Source organism: Corvus moneduloides, chromosome 27 (assembly GCF_009650955.1).
Source record: "Corvus moneduloides isolate bCorMon1 chromosome 27, bCorMon1.pri, whole genome shotgun sequence".
Taxonomy (NCBI): domain Eukaryota; kingdom Metazoa; phylum Chordata; class Aves; order Passeriformes; family Corvidae; genus Corvus; species Corvus moneduloides.
This window is the reverse complement of record NC_045502.1, coordinates 499,462-518,847: the sequence shown is the minus strand read 5'-3', so window position 1 is coordinate 518,847 and position 19,386 is coordinate 499,462. Positions and strand designations below refer to the sequence as shown.

Genomic DNA, 19,386 nt, shown 5'->3' with positions numbered 1-19,386 from the left:
CCCTGGCGGCAGCGCCTGAGGGGGACAGCGGCCCCTCATATGGCGGAGGCGGTCGGGACGGAACGGCCACCGGGGCCAGCGAGCCCACCGGGGCCACCGGAGCCAGCGAGCCCACCGGGGCCAGCGAGCCCACCGGGGCCACCGGAGCCAGCGAGCCCACCGGGGCCAGCGAGCCCACCGGGGCCACCAGGGCCACCGGGGCACCGAGCCCACCAGGGCCACCGAGCCCACCGGGGCCACCGAGCCCACCGCGGCACCGAGCCCACCGGGGCCACCAGGGCCACCGAGCCCACTGGGGCCACCGAGGCCACCGAGCCCACCGAGGCCACCGAGCCCACCGGGGCCACCGAGCCCACCGCGGCCACCGAGCCCAGCCGCTGCCGGCACTGCCAGGGCCGCCACTGCTCCCGATGTGTTCCCGAGTGTCACATCCACGCGGCCGGTAAATCCCCCCGGGGACGGCCCTGGGCAGCTGTGCCAGGGCTGGGCAGCCCTTTCCAGGAAGGAATTTCCCCACTGTCCACCCTGAGCGTCCCCCGGCCCAGCCTGAGGCCGTTCCCTCTCCTCCTGTGCCCGTTCCCCGGGAGCAGAGCCCGACCCTCCCTGGCTGCCCCTTCCAGTCAGGGAGTTGTGCAGAGCCACAAGGCAGCACAAAGTCTCTCTCAACGGACACACCAAGACAGAAATGAAATTAGGAAGTGCAGCAAAGCCCAAATAATATTTTGCACTAACAAAGTCTTGGCAGCTGAATGCTACAGAAAAACACGTTTAATTAGCACACAGTGAGCCTCCACGTCTCCCCGTGCCCAGGTGTCCAGCTGCACCAGCACTGCATTAACACCACTGAGGCTTTGCAGGGAGGGCTCAGGGCTTTGTGCTGCCTGCAGCTGCAGCGCTGCCCTGGATGGGAAGGATTCTCTCTGGAATATAAACTGGATATAAACCGAAATATCCTCTGCTTAAAGCAGCAAGATCAGTTTGACTTTACAGCTGCCAGATAAAAGAGCAGGGCCAGACTCAGTTCAGCACTTAGGTAGGAAGAACTCATTAAAACCCAGATTCCCTGTATGCAGCAGAAGTATTTTCCACGGGGAGGGGAGAAGGAAGGCACAATGGAGACGGTGGTTGTCATCAGATACAGTTTTAATAAAATGTACATAAGTTTACAAGTGGAACATTTCTTCATGATTACCAGGAACAGACGATCCCAACCGGAGTGCAAAACTTGAGCCCAGGGATCTGCCAGGCAGAGGTGCCAGGGGGACAGGGAGAACGCGGCCCTTGGGACCCAAGTCACTGTGGGGCACTGTGAGTCGCTGTGGGGACCACGGACACTCCCAGCTCCACGTGGACACAAAGGAGTTTCTCCCACCAGACTCCGTGTGTAGGATGCATCCCACACCAGAGCCAGCCCCCTGCCCTCCCACCCCATCCCTTTGGAAGCAAGGGATCAGGAACACTGGATCACATTCTCCCTCTAACTTCACAGGGAGTATTTCTAGGTGTGTGTGAGGGTATTTACCCACCTACAACAGAAACTACAGGCCGTGGGTTATTTCTAGAAACACTAATGCAGCTGATCAGGTTTCAGGAATGTGTTTCAGAACTGGAACAGGATTTCACTGTCATGATACTACTGTAAAAATGCTTTGGGGTCTGTCAGTGTGCTCAAAGGCATCGATTAAACACCGTGAGGAAAGAAACAAAAACCCACAAATATTCAACTCCCCAACACAAAAGTCTTTGGTGGAAGCTGAGTTAAAGTAACCGATTACCACTTTGGAGTGATTGAGTTCAGCAATTAAGCAGATCTCGCCCGGTTTTGCTGCGTTGCACTGAGGACACGCTCAGGCCTTGTCGCCAGTGCTCATGTGGGGTCGGGGTCACGAGCTCAGCGTCACCGAGGGCTCCACGTACATCACAGCCCGAGTGTGCGCTGGCTTCGGGAGGCTGAAGTGTAACCCTGACAGCCTCTGACTGGTGCCGAGCTGGCTGAAGGGAGAGGGGACACGGGGACAGCCCCCAAAGCCCTGCAGCAGCTGGGGAGAACAGACCCCCCCAGCCTGGCCCAACGTCACGGCAGTGAGCACAGATCCAACTGCTTGTTTCACACACAGAAACTCTGATTAATCACCTTGGAAGAGGCTTTAGTGCATTCAGTGGGTGAGAACCAAGAGCCAGTCCCTCTCCCAGCAGGAATCCGGGATTGTCGCAGGGACGTGAAAACACTCTGTGCACGAGGACCCGGGGCAGCGAACACCATTTACCTACAGCATTACGGAAGACATGAAACCAGTGGTTCTTTTCAGAACACTGATTTCAAAACACCCCATTGAGTCTGTATAAATCTTACTTCATTAAGATCACTGATTGTGTGGCAAATAATTAGCATGATTCTTCCCCATTCATTAAAACAGTAAGCTTTAGAGGCTATGGAAATGAAATTTCCACTTATAACTCATCACACTGAGGCTGCAGCAGTGGTAGTGCAGGATTAGGAGGAACACAGGCTGGAAACGAGAAGGGTATCGGAGTAACAGGCATTGAAACTGAGTTTTCTGACCATAACCAGAAGTCCGATTACTTTATGAGTCACATGCAGAGATACAAACGAGCTGCCTCCACCCCCCAGAAGAGATTTAAAAGCGTTTAAGCACTGGATGTGTCTGGCAGGATTATGAGCTCTGGGGCACAGTTAACCTGCTCTTCGTGTAAAGTGTCTGAAGGACAGAAAAGCTGCCAAAATGCCAGCTGGAAATTCAGCCTGATCTAAGGCGGGCAGGGCTGGAGTTGAGCCCACACACCTCAGCGCACCTTCCCTTCCTCCGAGCATGAAGGGACAGGCTGATGCTCCTCCAGCATCAGCTCTGTGGGACCTGTGGTACTGACAGAAGCTTCACAGAATTATTCAGAAGCAATTTTTCAAGTAAAAATGAAGAGAAGGAAGGAGAATCTGAATCCAGTGAGCAGAGGTAACACCTTGAACCTACATGGTTCACACAAGGTACCTGCTCACTCCAGCAAAGCACCTCCCTGTTCCACAGGTTCATCCCACAGCATCAAGGCCTGACCTCCCTTCCAGCAGCTTCTGAGCAAATTCAGCAGCTCAAGTGCAGCTCCTGGCTCAGTGTGGCTGTGACACAGGCTGGTGTTGGAGCAAGTCTGGGCCCTCACACTCACTCTCTTGAATTCACAGTTTGCTGTCACAGTCATTCTCTATGTCTCTCACTGATCCCATCCAGCAACAAATGACTTGGGGGAACAGATACTTAAAACAAAAACCACCTTTCGGGTGTGTATTTACACAGAAAACTAAACAACAAAACATAATAACAGCATCAGCGTTGCTGAAGAAACATCTCAAGGGAAACCCAGAAACTTCTTTACAGTACTTCTGTTTTCAAGAGGTGGTGATGGAGGACAGAAAGCCCCATAACCACCACTATGCACCAATATTTATTAATTCCGAGTGCAGCCGCGCAGGGCAGGAGGGTCCCAGCTCCACGAGCTCCCCCGACCTGGGCTCGGCTGGTCACTATTCACCAGCAACTTGTGGGAGCCAACGTGGCCTCCTTGCATTCCAGAATTCTCCCTCCCCACCCCAAGGCTCTAAGAACTCAGTCCAAGCTTTTCCCTCTCCCTTCCAGGCAATCCCCACATCCAACAGAACACTTGGCTCGTCTCTTGCAACTGGAAATATTTTGGAGGGGAACTGAATTAAGGGAAGGGAAAGGGAACACAGAGTAGCTGGGGTTTCTTTCCAAGACATTGTTCCACTAGATGAGGCCTGATGAGTTTAACATCTCAACAGACTGGGAATAACAGAGAAGATACACAAAAGATAACAGCCAGCAACGGCAATTAAAGGCCATCAAAGGAACATCAACTCCACACAACACCCCTGGCATGGTCGGAGACACCTGGCCTGGGAGAGATAAGAATGAGGACCTAATTAACATCGGAGGCAGAGAGAGATCTGTACCCAATAGGAAACCAAGTACTAAGAACTACGTAACCTGGAACCAATGAACATCGAACCAATGAATTTCTATGGCGTTTTGACTGTATAAAATACGTGCAAAATCTCGTAAAACTCACGTGTCATAGAATGATTTTCTCTACACACCCGGGCTATGTGTGGATGAAATTATTTCTGTTGCACATCCTGGCCAGATATTTCTGGCCTCGATTCTTTAACACTAAGAACGTTGTTGGAGGGTTTTTGTTTTTCCCGCAGTTTCGGTGCCACGGGGAGCGGGAGATGGAGCGGAGCCGGCCGGGAGCGGGCTTCTCGTGCCCGGCGCCCCGCATGAGGACACGGCCGAGAGCCGCGGCAGCGGGGCACCCCGGCGGAGGAGCCGCAGCCGCAGCCCGGCGCCGTGAGGGCGAAGCAGGAGCGAGAGCATCACTGTGGCAAGGGGAACGAGGAGCGGAACCAGAGACGCCTGTCAGAGCAGGAGCGGCGGCGGTGCGGCAGCGGTGACCGGGACAGGCACAGGGAGCACTCGGACCGAAAGAACCCCAGTGACGGGCCGGGAGCTCGCGGCCATGAGCGGGACATGCAGAGCCTGCCGGAGCAGCAGGCAGAGAGGGAGCTCTGCAGTGAGAGAAGGCGAGAGCACCGGCAGGGCACCGAGGGCAGCGGCGACCAGTCCGAGAGCAAACCCAAAGGAAAAGCTGCTGTGAAGAAGGAGAAGCCAAGCTTCGAGCTGTCCGGGGCACTGCTGGAGGACGCCAACACGTTCCGGGGGCCGGTGATCACGTACAGCGAGCCCCCCGAGGCGCGCATCCCCCAGACGCGCTGGCGCCTGTACCCCTTCAGGAACGAGGAGCTCCTGCCGGTGCTGCACATCCACAGGCAGAGCGCGTACCTGCCGGGCCGGCACCGCCGCACTGCCGACATCCCCATCGACCAGCCCTCCTGCTCCAGGCAGCACGCCGCCTTCCAGTACCGGCTGCTGGAGTACACCCGAGCTGACGGCACCGCGGGCCGCAGGGTCAGGCCCTACATCACCGACCTGGGCTCGGGGAACGGCACCTTCCTCAACAACCAGCGCATCGAGCCCCAGCGCTACTGCGAACTGAAGGAGAAGGATGTGCTCAGGTTTGGGTTCAGCAGCAGGGAGTACGTTCTGCTTCATGAATCCTCAGATAAATCTGAGGCCAGTGCAAAGGACGATGATGAGGATGAGGAGAAAGAGTCTGACAGTTAACAGATGAGGAAGAAATTGGGGAGCGGCAGAGGAGAGAAACTCCTTGCAATTGAACAGGCCCACAGTACTCTCAAGTCCATGCTGTTAAAACAAAAAAGGGGCAGTGTAGGGATGGGATACACCTCCCTTGAAAGACTGCAAAAAAGCCTTATATGTTCTTAATTTTTTGAACTGCATTCAGAATGACCTAACCCCAGTCCAACACCGTTTTAGTGTATCACAAATTCACTTAGAAAAAGCTCAAGTATATCAATGGGAAAGCCCCTTTCCATTAATAACCTGGGGGTGAGGATATGCTTGTGTTTCCACAGATTCCGGTCCACGATGGGTACCTGCAAGGGTGGTCCGACCAGCCTTGGTTACTCCAGCTTCATTGTTGGGAAACTGAAGGAACAAGATTAATGGAGCTTGTTTAGTGACTGGTTTGTGGGGTTCAAGCCGTAACTAAAGATTTTTACACAAGAAACAGTATGATTGGTGATTCTGAATATGTTGTTTACAACATAACATTAATACATGGAGTTTTTATAAAGGGATTTAGCTGTAAGATACTTATCTGATGTTACTTATATACATTCCTTTGGTTGATTGTAGGTTGTTCATGTTACCATTGATTATTAATAAAAGTTTGTTTGTAAGGTATTTTAGGGAAACCCTCCCAGTCAAGGCCTAAGCTCTGGCCAAGCTCTGGCCCTGGCTGGTCGGGAAGTATGCCATCAGACCCAAGTATTTCTGCACCAAAATTGTCATCAAGTCCCTTTGACTTGCTGATTTGGTCTTATAAAAGCTCGACCCCCTTTCGAGATAAACTTGGAAACCTTGCCCAGGAAAGATCCTCCAGGTCCTCACTGTGAAATGGGGCTCCCCAGCGACTGCAGACTCTGGGTGATGGTAAAGTATGATGACATAACACTTCAGAAGGAGAGCAAATGAATTTTGTTTAGGTTCATCCTTAACCAATAGGAAAGCAATAGGCAGAATTCACTTTGAGTCAAGCTCTCTGCCAATATAAACCAGTCTAAGAGGGCTGTGGCCTCTGCTGAGTCACACCACATGAGGTACATCACGAGAGTTATGGAGCTGTTTACATCATAAGATTTCCCCATAAGGTCTACTTTTAATACTGTAAATACACATCTCTCCTTTACCAGAAGCAGATTTCCAGGTCCTACGCTTTGGCATAGACCAAAATACATGTGTAAAAGTGAAAGCTCTGCCTGATTGTTTGCACAATTGTTTGATTTTCCAGCAACAGCAACAGCCTGATTGCTTCGTTGGCGTTCACAGCATGAAGGCACCGTGAGTCCTTCCCTGACTCCGGCCCCAGCCCCGGGGCAGCAGCACTGCCACGTGTTCCAGTCCTGGGGGAGCAAAGCCGTGCTGCTGCCACAGCTCTGCTCTCACCAGCACTGCCCAGACTGGCATCAGACATCACAGCACGGCTCTGGATCCGTGGGCACAGCACCCACCAGCACATCTGGAGCCAGGAGCAGCAGGAGTATCACTGATAGCAAAAGTCACAGTAACCCCTTAACCTGTGAAATCATGTCTTTTCCAGAGCATTAGCAAGTCCCGCTTGACTCGCTCTGTAATTAATAAACCTTTTAATTCATCTTGTAGTGCATTTATCCACCCAGGACTAGAAAATATGGAATACTACTGGTTTGAGAAAAGCATCTAAAAAAAAAATAAATGGAGGGAAGACAGTGAGAGGAGGAAGTTGAGAAGCAACTGGAAAGGATACGAGGATCCTGAGAGGCAGGCATTCGGACAAACATAACTTAAATGGTTCAACTATGTATCACTGCAAATAGAGTCCTGACCAAAAATAATAATTATTTTATATATATATATTGCTATATGATTCAGTTCAGCTAAGAGGTTCGAGGTCCTGCACGAGGTGGTCCTGCGGGCAGCACAGCCCCCAGCTCCCAGCACATTAAGGCTTCTGCTTTGCCGCTTTGGAAGGGAAGGGCGCCGAGGCGAAGGGATCCGCGCCGGGCAGCTCCGTAGTCCTGGAAGACAGTGGGACAACAGCGACAGACCCTGCTATGGCCTGTCTGTTGGTCTGAGACACCACTTTGTAAGCAGCTATGGGCTTGGCTTCAAGGCCCGGCCCATCTTCGGGACTGTAGTGCCGGGAATACTTGGACAGGGATTGCGGACGGAAAGGCTTGTTGGCCACGGAGCCCAGCGCGGCTTCCAGGGGCAGCGCGTGGCCGTGGCTCCTCTCACCGGCCACATCGCCCTGCTCCGGCAGCACTGCTTTAGCAGGGACGCTCTCCTGGGCCTCCACGGCTCTCACGGAGCAGGGATGGAGATTGCCTGGCTGAGCAAACCCAGCAGAAGGGTATGGAGCTCTCACCGAGGCCACGGACCCGTGTGCTGCTGAATCCAGGCACGGGAACATCGGGTGAGCTCGGCCATCGCCTCCTTGGCTTAGGAAAACGGGTGGTGTGAACGGCTCCTTATGGGAAGTCAACTCTTCCATGCTTTTCTTCTTAGTGAAAGGGGCTCTCAGAAATACATCTGCTTCCTCTGGATGTCGTAGAGCTGCGCTGCCCTTGCAGATAAAAGGAGCTTTGGTAAAGACATCCACTTCATCAAGCACCTTCCTGGAGCTTCGGAAAGGAGCCGTGGCAAACACATCGGGTTCGTTAAAAACCTCCCCGGTGCGCGACTGGAAGGCCGGGAACAGCATCTCCCCTGCTCTGGCCTGGGAGTGGGGATCTTCTTTGGAGGCCTCACGCCTCTCCCTGGGCACAGGCTGCAGGAACCCTGGGCACAGCTTGCACGTCTCCTCCTCCTCTTCCGAATCCATCAGTAAAGGCCTGGACCCGCTGCAATCCAGAATATCTCCCTCATGGTCTGTCCCCTCTCCTTCACTGCTGTAGAAGGAGCTGTTGCTTGAAGGACCATCTCTGGCCAAGTACTCTGACTCTGAGTTGTGCTGCACTTTCACCTCCAGCATCTTGGGCTGACCCTTGTATAAAGCGAGTCCATCACTGCCAGAATCTCCTTTACAGAGCTCAAGAGCTACAGCTGGGAACCGGCCCGGATCCCTCTGCAGACCTACAAACACAAGAGAAGAGTGTTAGTGACCCAGCTCCAGCTCCTTGGTCAGCAGTCACGATGAGAGGTACATTACACAAGAATGTCACGCTTCTCAGATGGAAACCACCACCATGCATGGAAAATGGGCAGGAGAGGGAGGGCAAATCAATGAAGATAAAATGCCAGGGAAGGTGTTTGCAGCACAGCCCAGGGACACCACGGGTACCACTGCTCAGAGGATGGGAGATGTCTGACACACGCATGGGCACACACAGCACCCTCAGCACCATTCCATGAGGTTTCTCTCCCACCCACCCGTGACGACAGCCACCATCACAGAGTGTTTCCCTTCCCAACGCTGCTGCCCGAGGGAAGCTCCAGCAGACAGACAAGTTCTGTCACTCCATCCTGCACTGCTGCTCTCCAAGCACATCTATTGCTTGGTGTGGCCTCTCTTTCTGTGGGCCAGCCCACAGATAAGTGGAATTGCACTCGGGCTTGTGGAAACCAAAACCTGCTAAAATAACAGGCCGATTTCAAAGACTGAAAGTCAGCCTACAGCTTTTAGGGAATCCTAAGTAGCAGCTATTCCTTTTAACCACTCCCAGACAAATGGTTTTCAAACACTCCATACCATGACTTCAAATCAAGGATCATAGCTACAATGACCTGACTTGTTTCTGCATTAGCATAACAAGGCAGTGCAGGGAGAGGCTGTCCTGCCCTTCTCCAGCTCCAAGAGCCCACCAGAAGGCTGAGTTTGCCTTACCACACAGACAAAACAGAAGATCTCTTACCTTCACAGAACTACTGGCAGGTTAGAAGTGTGTCATTGGACTCGTTAGCAAGAGGATAGGAGAAAATCACATAAAAACTAAACAGTAGGAATTGCAGGAAGAACGAGAAGGGTGAGGAGGCTGGTTGGTACCCAGGGACAGCAAAGCACCAACCAACACACAGTGACAGAACCTTGCCCAGGGAAAACTCTGCCCACGTTAATTGTTCACGTTTACACACCCATCACAGCCCTCAAGCACTGCCTCTCCATCACACCCACGGATACACAAATTATCCCCTTCTCCATCACTGCTCACAAGTAAAGACACAGTAGTCATTCATTAGGCATCAAAACCAATATTTATTGGGAAACTCTTCACCTGGGTACATCACACTGCTAAATAAAGACAGTGCAGATATGCGAACATTTGACCAGTTCCTCTACAAAAATACCCTCTCTCTCGCTCTCCTGCAGCCCGTGGTGTCCACACTGCTTTCCCCTCAGACGCCACTCTCGGATTCCAGGAGCAGCACGGCTCCGGTGGAGCTCCCTCCCAGGCAGCTGCTCCCACACCGGCCAGGGCTTGCTGTGACTTTCTGAGATACAGGCTGAACAAGAGCAAGACCAGCTGCCATGTCATGCAAATGCCTCCGGATCCCCCAGTCCACACTGAACCACGGGAAAAAGGCATTCGTCATGGAGAGCATGGCCAGGCACACCAAGGGCCCACTCTGCACAAGAACAGCACATTTGGGTGGAATTCTCTTTCTAACTTTGACGTGTGTTAGCAGGTGCCTGTGCCCACACAGGCCATGACACTTGGGACAGAGTAAGAGAGTGAGGACAGGATGTAAATCCGTCTGCTTGGCAGCATGCAGCTCTGAACGTGGGGACACTGCACAAGAAGCAGAATGCCCTGTTCTGGGAAAAATTACTTTTTCTGATGCTCTCTCTACCCATTCACATGAGAAGGGCACCAAATGCTCAGCAGCAGTTTTCTCCCTTGCCAAGGCCAGTACAGGAGCTCTGGGTTACTCTGGGAGACACAATCTAAGTGATGCTTCAGCAGGAGCTGCTTTCAGTCAGAGCTGCCAAGTGGCACCACCAGGGAAGGGCCACAATGACCTGAACACAACAAAACCAGGCACAGTGATGATCCCCTGAGTGGGGACTCACTGACAAGGCAGGGACACCACCCCCACTGCCAGGGAATGTCTCTCTAATGCTGAATGGGCAAGACCTGGCACTTCCAGACCCATCCCACTGTAACTGGTCCACAGCTTTTCTTTAGCACATTCCTTGGTCCCAGAAGGAGCTACAGCAGCATCATTACAACAATGAAGACAACATCATACCAGCATTTTACCTTAGTTAACATCTGGTTGTGCGACTCAGACATCTCCTCTCCAGCTGTGAATATCATGTTAAAAAAGGGTTTGGGCTACACTGACACTGAAATACCCCGTCAAACCAAAACCCAGCCCGTGTGGGAAGGTCAGGGAAGAGATAACAAGACAAGGGCAGTGCTTCCCACAAGCAGCTGTAACTACGGGCCTTTCAACCAACATTGCAGAGGTGTCCTTGACTTACAGGACACCAAGGAATTTCAGTTTGCCAGTGCTGATGGATGCCTTGGCAGGTCTGAGATCAGAGACCAGCCAGGCTGAGGCACTCGAGGGACAGTTCCCTGGGAAAAGGCCTGGATGCAGTTTGTTGTGTGTTACAGAAAAGGGGTCACTCCACGAGCTGGTGACAGCAGGAGGGTGAAGGACAAATCTCACTGAACTAAGGCAGTGCCTCTTGGTCTGGAGCCCTGGCCCATCTCTGTGGGGTCTTGGACCCATTCACGGGGGGCCTGACAGAACCAGGCAGAAGATTTGCTTGGATTGACACAACAAAGCCCCACAACCCCTCTGCAGAGATGCCCCTTTTGCAGGGGGAGCATTTCCTCTCCTGAGACTGGGCAGTTCCTGTCTGTCCCCTCCTCCTCCAGACTCCCAAGATCTGGGTGTTACTCCATGGGGAAGCCTCCCTCAGGTTTTCAGTGAGTGCTCAGGTTTCAGGAATGCCCACTGCAACAGCCATGAGCTTTACAGCAGAAATCTTGACAGAAGCTGGAGCTCGGAGATGAGGATTCTCCCTACCCCTGTACAACACCAGTGGGCAGTATTTGATTCCAAGGTCAGATACACATACTAAAAAAGATTCCAAACTACACTCAGGCTCTTTTTCAAGAGGGAGAACCTCTCATCACTCAGTACCCCAGGAACACACACTGCAGGTATTCAGACAGCAACCTGAAAGAGCTTTACCCCAGGTGACAGCCCTGGCACCTGGACTTTCCCCAGCTTCCAAGGAAAGCAGTGCCTTGAAGTGGCAGAGTACTGAAATAACCAAGAGGAAAACTAGAAAATATTTACTCCCTATTACAGGAGACAGAGCAGTAACCAGAATGGTGAGGATCTCACTTCTGGAGAAGACCCAAAAAAAAAGGTCAGGGGAGACAGAGGAATTCCTGGAGTCTACAGCTACTCTTTCACCAGGAAACTCTCCCGATTTCATCAAGCCAAAGTCAGGCAGGACTCAACACACAGGAACAGGTAGCTAAAGATAGCACAGTTACCAGTGTGCAGAATTACTAGTTTGGAATTTTAAAAGGGTCAAAAGACTTAACACGCCTTCATTCTTGCACTGTGGAGATTTTCCTTGTATTCCAATTCCTAGAAGCAATCTCATTAAGCAACAATACAGAACTACCCCCACACAGCACTGCCAGCAAGGAGGTACCACAGCACACCAAAGGTCAGTGACACCTGGGGCATCGGACAATTTGCAGAATTAAGTGTTTCTGTTCAAAGCCACTGACAGTGGGAGACCTGGAGGCAGATCCAGGGCCTTCAGTTCCAGAGGATAAGGAATTTAATGCTGTAGTTCTGGCACACTTGTACAGCCATTTGCACCAGGCAGGAGTTAAACACACCAACCCACGCCCCACATTCCAGCAGCTCATCAACAGTCTGAGCCCTGCACACCAAGAGCATCCTCTGGCTCCCCCTCAGCTGTGCTGTGCCCGAGCCAGCACTTACACGAGTCCTGTTTAAGGTACAGTCAGGGACTCCCTAAGAAAATCACAAGGGCAGTTCCATGGGGTGGCCCCCTGCTCCAGAACCCAGCCAGCAGCCCCTCCTTGCCGTGCAGGGACAGCACAGCGAGATCTGGAGCCAGAGCTCAGCTTCTGCCCCTGTGGAAATGGACAGCACAGGACACAAAAATAACTACAGAGGAACCCTTCTGCTTCATGTTTTTCCCCCAAGCCTACATTTCCTGCTGGAGTGGTGCAGTTCAGAGTGCAGTGCCCACACCTCAGCACTGAGACATTGGGCTCCCCCGACTGCTGGTGACTGAGCTGCCCATCAGCACCACTCACCAGAGCATTCCATGTCACATCCATGATCCCCTCACATCCCTACCAGCTACTCCCCAACTCCAACAGATTCCCAGGGGAGTTCTTGAAGTACAAAAGTTTGACTGAAAATAACTTCCACATGCCCCCACCTGAGCTGCTGCTGCAGCACCCTGGCTGCCCAGTGACGCTCCCTGGAGTCAGGGACCCATGTGCCCCACAGTTCATGTTTGCTCAGGTACCCCAAAACTTGCTGAACTCTGCCTGAATCACATCCAAAATTTCATTGCAATAATGTTGGGGGTTTTTTTTAATCAATTTTTAAATAAGGTGGTTTTGCACAGCCACTGGAGGCAGTACCCTGCAAGCTTTTAGGCCAAAGAACACCATCATCATCCTTTACAAGAAGCTCCCTCTAAAAATAACTTTGCTCCACACGGATTGGCTCAAGCTGCCCTGGCCTGTGATGAGTGGGCTGCAGGAAGATGCAGATCTGCCACAAAGCCAAGATTCTCCACCCACTGTCCCAGCAGGTTGTACAGCAACCTGAAGCCCTGGCCAAGGAAGTCCCAAGGGATCCTGAGAAGACGTGGACAGCCCAAACCCAGGAAGCTGCACCTTCTGTTTTGGGACAGATGCTCCCAACACAGCAGATACTGTCAGAAACAAGGTGGCTGATTGAACTTGTGCTCACCCACCTAAAGATGAACAAGGAGGTTTCCAAAGGCAGGGCCTTTCCCAACCTGAGCCCCCCAGAGTAAGTGAGAACCAACATCAAAATTCCAACTACTCCTTTGAACCTTTGCCACCCAAACCCAGAGTTTGTTCCTGCACCCAAAGAACAACCCTGACTTGAAGGGAAATTACTCCATGTGCTGTGGTTGTGTTTGCAGTACCCTGACAGGAGATCCACCAGAACAGTCAGTGCCACCACTGCCAGCTCCAGCCCCCTGTGCCATCCCACCACGAGGGCACTGCTCATGGGCAGAGCAGAACAGCCCTGCTGGGATTTCACTGACTGCTTTTGTCACTGAACACCTCCTGGCCCCACAGCCCTTCAGAGGGGACAGAAACATCTCCCCTGGCTCCAGGCAAGGCTCCAACCAAGCCACAACAGGCTCGTTCTCAGGCCCTCAGGGGAATGCCAGGCACCAAACATGTCCCACAGGACACGGGGTCAAGTTCAGTTTGTGCCCTCAGAGCAGCAGCTTTCAAACCAACTCCTCAGTTCTGAGCAGCACCAACACTAACCCAGAGCCTGTGGGACACTCACAGTTTCGGAGAGTTTAAAATGAATCCCCAATCTCCACTCATCTCTCATTTCCATTCGTTCTGCAAACACATGGTGAATATTTTCTGATGGAGGAGGTCTAAGAACAGACATCTCTAAAATATCGGATTTCCACCCATACCCGTGAACAGCTACTTGAAAAAGCAATAAAATAAACATTCACATCTGCTTATTTAATAGCATTATTAACAACCCAGTGCATTTGTCATTTTTTCCAGAACCCTTGAACAAGCGCCATTAGATTTAAAATCTTAAACATTCTTTAAAAGTACTTTAATTCACAGAAATCTTTGTTTCTAATATACAGTAGATGGTTACTTTTTAAAATCCATTCTCTTTTCATATAATCTCAGTATCTGACTATACAATAACTTTCTATCTATAGCGTCTTCATGTTTTCCAGTCCAGCTTGCCTGTGCTTTAGGAATATAAAACAAAAAAATAATAAAGTTCTATCCACAATTTTACTAAGGTCATTTCCATAGTTCTCATGTAAAGCTTCTCTTGGAAAGTGCAGTATACACATGTAATGATACAACACACTTAAGCAATACTTTTATTAATAAGTGTAGGTTTTAAAAGAAGGGTAATGTAGAGACACAACCGATGGGAGTTCTATGTACAGAATTTGTTAAACTAAGTGTTGGGGTGGGGAGGAGATGGAGAGAGGAAAGGAGGAGTCACAAACTTGGGGTTCTTCCCTTCTCAGCGAGGTCAGCACAGACACATTCAGTCGCTCGCACTTTCGCACGTGGGAACTGCACTGTTACTAATACAGCTACAAACACAAACACAGGGAGCAGGAAGCTGGGGAGAATTCCACTACAGAGGAAGAGTCCTTCTGCTCAGAGAGGGCTTTCAAATACGAGATAGAAATTCCGGACTTCATGATAAGCCAAGGAAAACGAGTTGAGCGTATCCAGCTATCGACAAACCAAGCGTGTGAAGGGGGAAAGAAAAGGGAGAACCCATCGAGTTGTAGCAGCACTGATTTCAAACCACCTGAACCAAGTGCATGCGTGTTCACAGAGACTGGGGTGGAGAAAGGCCCACAGGAATCTTTGTCTACTGAAACAATGGCTCCATACTGAACTGGGGTGCACTATAGCAGTTACGAGAGAAAATGGAGAACCCAGAACAGATACCAGATGCTTGACTAAAACCAGGATTAAAAATAGACAAACAACCGTAGGACAATTTGTTTCATACACAATTTACAGTAAGCTGAGGGGATTTTCTTTTTTTCCAGTCAAACACAGAAAAGAAGTCACAGAAAATACATCTGCTGCTGCCACAGCGCCCTTTTCACCCAAAAAAAGGTCAGTGAAACACTAGTCACAACCATACTCACATGGATTTGGTTCAAAACCTCGTTACGTTTCACTTAGGGTCATTTCTGCAGCTTTAACAATCTGGTTTTTTCTTTTTTCTTTTCTCTATTTTTCCTTTTCTCTGGTTTTCCCTCCCCCAGGAAGTGCAGTTTGTCCCAGCAGGATTGTTACAGCAAACCACGAGCTGGGGGCAGCTGGAAAATTCTTCATGTGCACCATCACCAGAGTATGGCCGGACTGCTCCAGAGGAACTCGGGGCTTCCTCCTCCTCTGAAGCAATTCAGAGCCACCAGCTCTCCCACCCCGTGTCCTGCAGCTGAGGGATGTCCCTACCACTGTCACCTGGCCCCTGCTCCTGCCCAGCCCTGGGGAAAGGGAACAGAACCAAAACCACAGCCAAAAGCACCAAGCAAAGATTGGGACGCGCTGTTCACGCCCTGCTCCGGGGGGAGGAGGCTGGTGCAGGGTCACAGAGCAGCCACAGCTCCCTGAGCAGGGACAGGAGGGCTCCCCACGGTGCTCCCCTGGACACGACCATGGGACAGTGCAGAGGGAACCCCCCCAGGGCTTTACCAGCTTTAGAGAGAACAGGCTACCTGGAGAACTGAGCCAGAATCTGCCCCAGGGCACGGGAAGACAGGGAGAGAGGTGGGTGACTGTCTCCTGTTGGCAGACTTTTCTCTTAATTAAGAAAAAAAACCAAAAAACAAAGCAAAGCCCCAAAGAAGCACAACGGAAGGAAACTCTTCTGGCAACGAAACCGGAGGTTTGGGTACGTTACAGAAACTGCGTCTGCTACTGTGTCACTGCTACAGGTCTATGAGCTGATCCACCAGCAGCAAAGACCTGGCTATGTTGGGAAGACTGGACTCAGAGCTTCCACTGTTGTTTCTAGAATGCCCACCTGAAAGTGTGAGAGATAGGAATTCAGTATTGAACAGGACACACACACACGACAGTTTCAGAAGTTCAAGATCAAGAAAGAAAGAAAAAAGTCAAAGCAAAACAGAAAATTTGCTCAAGCTCTTCTCATTATTTGTACCATGACAGCAATGAATCCCCTGCTCGCTCTTCCACCCTCTCCCCCCAGACCAAACCAGCACAGCAGCCAACAAATCCCTACAAACCTGTTCTTTCCACAAAGTTTATCCAGGCTGCAGAATCCTGTCCTTACTAAGGGATCTCTAAAACAATTCAAGGGCTCCCACAGCCTACAGAAAGGACAGGTCAAAATTTTAAATCTTGAAATTTAGTTGCTATTTTAGGAGCACCTCTGGGTGCTTTGAGCTGCTTCCAGGAGAGCTTGGGCTACTGTGGGACTTTCTGTAACTGGGACTTGGATACTGGAGGAGAGAATCACAGAATGGTTTGGGTTGGAAAGGACCTTAAAGACCATCTGGTTCCAACCTCCCAGGAAGCTCCTCTGTACTCAAGGTGGCCTATCTTGGCCCAGCCTTGGGAGAAACCTCCTCTGATTGCAGCAGGAGCAGAGTTTGTAATGTCTGAACTGTTTCTAACAAGTGTCAGCCTCTGAAAGCCAAGACTAGTGCAGAGCAGGGGCTCAGCACATTCCTGCTGCGACCAAAGCTGGGACTTAGGGAAGCCAAAAGGTTCTGTGACCAAACTGAAAAAAAAAAAAAAAAAAAGGCAAAAAAGCTTTAAAAAAAACCACAAAAAACCAAAAAAAGTCCTGACTTTGTCTTTAAACCTCCACAAGTACATCAAAGGCTGTCATCAAAAAATCCTTTCAATGGGGTGACTGCAGAGAGGGAACCCACTTCACTGATCCTTCACTGGCCACGAGTGAAATGCTGCTTGATGCTGTCCCTGAAGAGCTAAAAACCACAGCACAACTGTTGCTGTTAAGCCAACAGTGCTGCTGGTTCTTCACAACCCCCGTGGGGCTGAGGCTGCTGGCAAGGATCTCATCAAGGGGATCTGGTGCCAGAATGGTGAAAATGAGCAGCTTTCCAGCCACTGTGCTACAGACTCTGCCTGCTCAGAGCTCCTCAGAGGAGGTGGGGACAGGGACCAAACCTCTCACACAGTTCCCACCTGTGAAAGACACCAACCAGAAGTGAAAAAACCTCACTTCCAGCAAGAGTTTAGGCTATAAAGGATTATCATCATTATCATCCTTTCTTGCGCCTCATGCCAAGCTCACTTAAAAGACCAAAGGCTTGGACAGTAAATAAGAAGGTGGGAGGACACAGCTCTCACTGCATTCAGCCACTGAGGGGTCTGTGCTCTCCTGGCAGGCTGGGAGAAATCACCCCATGGGAACTCAAATATTGCATGTCTGGTTTTGGACATGGAAATCTCCCAAGCAGAGAATCTACAGGAATTCCAAGGCCAAGGCATCTCACTAAACACCACACTGACAGTATCTTACAGCTCAGGATTTGAACTGGTCACATATCCTGCAGCACCACTGCCCCAAAACCAATTTATGTATTCACTGTTTGCCTTTTTTCCTTCCTTTTTTCACTCTCACATCCTGGCTTACCTTGTGAATTTTTGGATATCAACACTGGAATTGGGTCAAACTCATCTTCTGTCACTTTTTCAGAGCCCTCAGGAGCATCAAAGCCTGATATCAGGTTAGTATCTTCTGCAGCATAGAAGAGAAATAAGGGTAAAGAAGCAAAGACAGCAGAGAGGCTGGTTAGAATTGCCAGGAAATGTTAGAACATCTTAATGTTTTCAGAGACAGCGTTTAGAAGCAGGAGTTTCATTTAAAAGGTGAAATAAAGTTGGTAAGTCGGGGTAGGAAAGAAGAGAGCCAATTAAATACAGAAGTGGAAGGGATCAAACCAAACCAAGCAAGCCAAGCCACAAGACCCAGAACAAAACCTGGCCAGTCTGAGGGCTCAGCTGGAAGCCGTGGCACAGGCCTGGGGTAAGCGCCCAAGGACTGAAGGTGTTCTTTGTCATGAGCATGGTGTGAGAGCTCAGTCTGGCTCTCTGGCTCCCAGCCCTCATGCACAGGGAGAGGAAAAGGGCTGGGGGAAAAAAAAAAAAAACACCACAGAAGAAATTCCAGTCATCTACATGAGACAAAACCCTAAGCTTTCACCCGCAGCAATGAAACAAGAACGGCAACATGAAGTCAGGTTTCCAAGGAGTTTACCTGCCTGAAGAGTACCCAGATGCTGTGAGAGATTTTCTAAAGGCCTCTAGGGCAGTTCTGGGAGATAATTCCATTGATTTCAAACCACATCAGCTGCAGTTCAACATTTGGTGGGAGGCACTTTCAACCATCTCCAGAGATGAGATCATTTATCCACCTCATCAGGTATCTTCAGAGGCTCTCACCCTCCCTGGGCATCACCACTTGTCACTTCAGACACCTCCAATACCCTCCAAGATCTGCTCCTCAATTCCTGTATGAAGTCTGAGAGCCCAGCAAGGACACATCAACCCAACAGTTTTCCTGGAATTCCTGTCTGACTCCTGTTGGGAGTAAGAGATTTCTACCTAAAGCTGCCAAGATCTTCACAGGTTTGGGGCGAGATGAGGCCAGGAATCACTCCGGAACTACTCTGTGCTTTGGAGGATCAGACCCAGGGAAAACAACCCCCAAATGTTGTAGGAGAGCAGTGCAAAGTGTCAAACACACAAAGATTCATCTTAACAGGAACTGTCATCGGGACCCCTCTGTCCCCAGAGTTATTTATCTGTGCCTCTTCCCAAGAGCCCTGGAGCTCCTGCAAGTACCCAGGGCCATGGCATTTCTGCACACAGCTGCCCACAGCTCCCGAGGCCGCTGCAGGAGCACTGCCCAGCTGGGGACAGCCCTGAGGAGAGGGCAAGGCTGGCCAATGTCCCCACCCGGGCACAAGCCCTCCAAAGCTCTGGAACTCGGCTCAGTGACTTGTGTCACCCCAAGCAGAAACATCCTCCCCCCCTCTCACACACAGAGCTTGGTGCTGAATTCAGCAAAGGCAAATTCAGGGACCCTGAAGGCTCAGCACGAATTCCAGGGCCAGCAAAGGGCCCGGTGAAGGACGAGGAAAGGATGCAGTGGCAAGGCTGAAGGATCAGTCCCCGCTCAGAGCCCAGATCCCACTGATAAAAGGATCAGAGCACAGCTGCTTTTCCAGCCCTCCTGGTCCCACTGCAGCTCCACAGGCTGATGACGCCCAGGGACAGCAGCACCTGTCCCAGGGGTGTTTTATGTCATCACCATCACAGGACTAGATAAACTAAGCAAAAAATTAAGAGTGAGACTGATGTTCAGTTAATAACCACACCCCGAGCTAAAAATGAGGGTTTGAAAACAAGCCATAAATGAGTTCTGGAAGATTTTAATACCT

At 50.9% G+C, this 19,386-nt stretch overlaps 1 protein-coding gene and 1 pseudogene across 5 annotated transcripts in view; one reads left to right on the top strand and one right to left on the bottom strand.

Moving 5' to 3' along the window:
- Positions 1 to 39: 39 nt before the first annotated feature.
- Positions 40 to 5,228, top strand: LOC116435462 (annotated as a pseudogene).
- AAK1 (AP2 associated kinase 1) overlaps positions 1,126 to 19,386 on the bottom strand; it is a 78,213-nt gene continuing 59,952 nt past the window's right edge. For 3 of the 5 annotated variants that reach the window (XM_032092268.1, XM_032092269.1, XM_032092270.1), the window contains 2 exons: positions 17,577 to 17,681; positions 13,892 to 15,974 (listed from right to left, as the gene is read on the bottom strand). In XM_032092268.1, the coding sequence (XP_031948159.1) occupies positions 15,880 to 15,974; positions 17,577 to 17,681 (200 nt within the window). In that variant the 3' untranslated portion in view covers positions 13,892 to 15,879. Of the gene's footprint in view, positions 8,286 to 13,891; positions 15,975 to 17,576; positions 17,682 to 19,386 lie in introns of those variants that run through there. The other 2 variants (XM_032092266.1, XM_032092267.1) reach the window with 1 other exon arrangement.